This window comes from Carlito syrichta, unplaced genomic scaffold, assembly GCF_000164805.1.
Source record: "Carlito syrichta isolate Samal-C Ts95f unplaced genomic scaffold, Tarsius_syrichta-2.0.1 Scaffold303207, whole genome shotgun sequence".
NCBI classification, from domain to species: Eukaryota; Metazoa; Chordata; class Mammalia; order Primates; family Tarsiidae; genus Carlito; species Carlito syrichta.
In genome coordinates this window covers 269,518-272,762 of record NW_007247303.1, presented here as the reverse complement: position 1 = coordinate 272,762, position 3,245 = coordinate 269,518, and the positions used below count along the sequence as shown (strand labels likewise).

The 3,245-nt window shown below is 59.0% G+C and overlaps 1 protein-coding gene and 1 long non-coding RNA gene across 2 annotated transcripts in view; both read right to left on the bottom strand.

Moving 5' to 3' along the window:
* LOC103260434 overlaps window positions 1–2,309 on the bottom strand; it is a 9,294-nt gene extending 6,985 nt beyond the window's left edge. The window contains exon 1 of the long non-coding RNA XR_504291.1: window positions 1,912–2,309. This is a non-coding gene — a long non-coding RNA (uncharacterized LOC103260434). The remainder of the gene's footprint in view (window positions 1–1,911) is intronic.
* A 189-nt stretch (window positions 2,310–2,498) lies between these two features.
* Window positions 2,499–3,245, bottom strand: part of HM13 (histocompatibility minor 13) — a 46,717-nt gene continuing 45,970 nt past the window's right edge. The window contains exon 14 of the mRNA XM_021712354.1: window positions 2,499–2,917. Within this exon, the coding sequence (XP_021568029.1) occupies window positions 2,818–2,917 (100 nt within the window). The 3' untranslated portion in view covers window positions 2,499–2,817. The remainder of the gene's footprint in view (window positions 2,918–3,245) is intronic.

Genomic DNA, 3,245 nt, shown 5'->3' with positions numbered 1-3,245 from the left:
CCTCTCGTGCCGCCTGCCGTGTCCTCAGACTCGCCCGGACCCGAACGCAGACGTCGCCCGACGGTCCGAGAGCTGCTCCCGCAGAGCTGGACCCGCCCTGGGAGGCAGGCTCCCACCCTGCACGGCGAGGAAATAGGACAGGGCGGCCAGCCCCCCGGCCCCCACCCCGTTTCTCCAACGTCAGCCCCGCGGAAGGGAACCAGGAACGCAGCTTCCTGAATTGCCATTGAGCACCGCGGCCTTGGAGGGCGGGCGCCCTGGCTACTTAAGGGGTTCTCAATCTCAGTCTCCTTGTTGGTGAGAAAGATAGGCCGTACCTCGTAGGGTTGTTATAACAATTACCTATTTCTAAAACACAGTTGGCCTCTGGACACAGGTTTGAGCTGCGCAGGTCCTGACAGGTGGGTTTTCTCCCACCCGAGACAGCTAGTCCAAATCTTCCTCCTCCCCCAAAACATGAAGATGACCAGGATGCAGACCTTTATGACGATCCACTTCCATCTAATGAGCAGTAGATATATTTTCTCTTCCTCCCAATTTTCGTATTTTTCCCTCTAGCTTACTTTGCGGAAAGGGCACGGTGTTTGCTACACGTGTCAGCCGACTGCGTGGGTAAGGCTTCTGGTCTCAGAAGGCTTTCAGTAGTTACAGGGGAGTGAAGTCATACACAGCGCTCCTACCCCTGGGTTGTTTAGGGGTCAGCTGTACCAGCCAGATGCTGGTCATGTGACATAGAGGCCCCCAGCTACTGCAGTCGGGGAACACTGAGGAACGGAGGGGATCCCTAACAACCCAGGTCAGAACTAGGGGGTTCTAGAGCAGTTTACCAGGAACGCACCCCCACCCCAGGGTGAGGCTGGCACCAGGCCCACCTGGGGCCCTGCCCAGCCACCCACCCCCGCCTCCCCAGCTTGCAGGCCCAGTCCATGCCCGGCCTGGTGCCATTTTTCCATGGGACTCTGGCGGTTCACATCTGGAGTCTAGACTCAGAGGCTCTGCGGGCCGGGCCTACCGCCCGGACTGGGCCACCGCTGCCCGCTGTTTGCTCAGCTGAGGCTGGTTAATTGGAATTAGAGCGGCCTCTGCGGTGCCGGCTGGCCGGGCGGGCCCGGTCGCCGCTGCCGAGGTCTGTGGAACATCTGGCCCCGCCAGGATGGTCATTAGGCGGCAGGCGCCCGGCGCCACTGCCACCTCAACCTCCGCGGGGGCCGGCGGTGACTCAATGAGGCCTTTGTGGGCCCCGGGCCGCACAAGCCAACCTCGCTGTGTGCCTGGGCCGCCTGCCCCAGCTGCTGCCCTCAGAGGGGCCTTGTTCCAGCACCACATGGCCTTCCCTGCGGCGGGCTGGAGTAGGCAGCGCTCCCAGAAACCCTGAAAGGGACCTCCCTGGCTGGGAGAAGCCTTGCGATTTTCTGCTCTTTCTTTCCATAGACTCCTGGGCTCAGAGAAGTCGAGTGGCTGGCTCAGAGATGCCCAGCACACCAGCCACACTCACTTGGTCCCAGGGGTCAGCACAGTCCTATAGGAAGTTGGAATTCAGTTTGGAGTGCTTGAGGTCAGATCTATGTCCATGGGCAAGCAGCCTCGATTCGCTCATTTGTATGATGGAGCTAATAACAGCTGTGAGAATTAGATAGAATCTGTATCAAGATGTTTGGTACGTGTCAGCACCTAATGAGATTCTTATAATCAAACTCGAGTCCCTGGTCATGCTTGTATTTTGGCAGCTTCCAAAATGTCTTGAAGCCACTGTTATTTTCAGCCTTTGAACCTGAAGCTTGGGCCAGGAAGAGCCCTGGGCTGGAGCTAGAGGCCTGGACCTCAGGCCAAGGCCACCCCCTCCTGTTTCAGTTTCTTTACCCAGTGACCCCACTTCTGGGCAGGTAGATGAGGGTCACGGCCACTTCTTACCTGATTCACAGGGGGGGACTGGGGTCTCCTGCAGGCCAGGTCTTCTGATTTCAGCAAACTTGAGGGAAACCCTGGCCCTGGGATCCCCAGCTTGTGGGCTTGTGGGCCTCTGGCCCTCATGCTGTGACTGGCCCCGCAGCGGTCATTTCAGGAAGAATCTCAGGAGTGGGCAGAATGAGAGGCACGGGGCCTTGATCTTCAGGGCAACCTGGAGCCCAGACCCTCTGGAGCTGAAGCCATGTAGGCACTGGGACCAGGGAAGCTGGCAGGCTTTCGATACCCCTTGCTGAGTCAGGCTGGCCTCCTGGTACTGTTGCCCCCTCTTGCCAAGGTGAGTGGGGGGCTCAGTGGGCACCTGCCCAACACCCTCACTACCCCCAAGTGTTGGGAAGAAAGTGGCAAGGAAAACTGGACAGCTGGGGAGAAGGCAGGGCTTGTGGGCCCCCTCTGCTGGCCAGAGGGCATGCTTGGAATGCAGAGCTGTCCAGGCACTAGGGGATAGGGAGGCAGGCTCCCAGAAAGGGGCTTGCAGAAGACTCTGGGTGAGCAGGTGAGACCTGGTAAACCCAGTGCAAGGCAGAGAACCCTTTCGGGAGCACAGTGGCCCACCCTGGCCATGGGATGAGTTTTTAATGTGAGGCAAAGTCAGTCCACAATACAAAAATCTAAAAACCACACCCACTTTCCCTGGCTCCTGAGGGGTGATGCTGGGGGCTTCCTTTGCCTGCAGGGGATGGGGAGGAGCAGAGGAAAGCCAGAGAAGGGGAGAGGAAACAGGCCACAGAGGTCCAGCTGGAGGGATCCTGCGGCCCCGTCCCGGGCTGCCCTTGGCCGCCTGCACCCCTGCCATGCCGCCATGTGGGCCATCCTCGCCTGGTCTGGCTCTCAGGTCAGGCCCCAGCAGTGTCAGTTCGCCTTCTTCTCCAGCCCCTTGGACGTGGAGGCCTCTGTGCCCTCTTTGGATTCTGCCACTGCTGCTGGATCCTTAGGGTCTGACTCCTCATAACTGACCAAAAGATAAAACAACAGAAATACACTCAGAGGAGAGGAGCTCAGAATCCTTGCTGTCTCCTGCCCTGTCCAGTCCCAGGAAAACCCGGGCCCACGAGCAACGTCAGCCTTGCACCACTGCCCGGAGTCTTCTAGTACTTGGCCCGGCCTCTGTGTGCCCTCCTCACAGGCTGTTCTGCTTTCTGTCCCTGGTGGTGTCAACAGGCAGAAAGGGCGGTGGCCAACAGAAGAGAGGTTGGCCCTGGGCTTGCATGGACCTACTTCACACTTCTTGAACCTTCTTCCGGAGTGTGGAGAGAGAAAGGGGTGGCCAGTATGAGGTG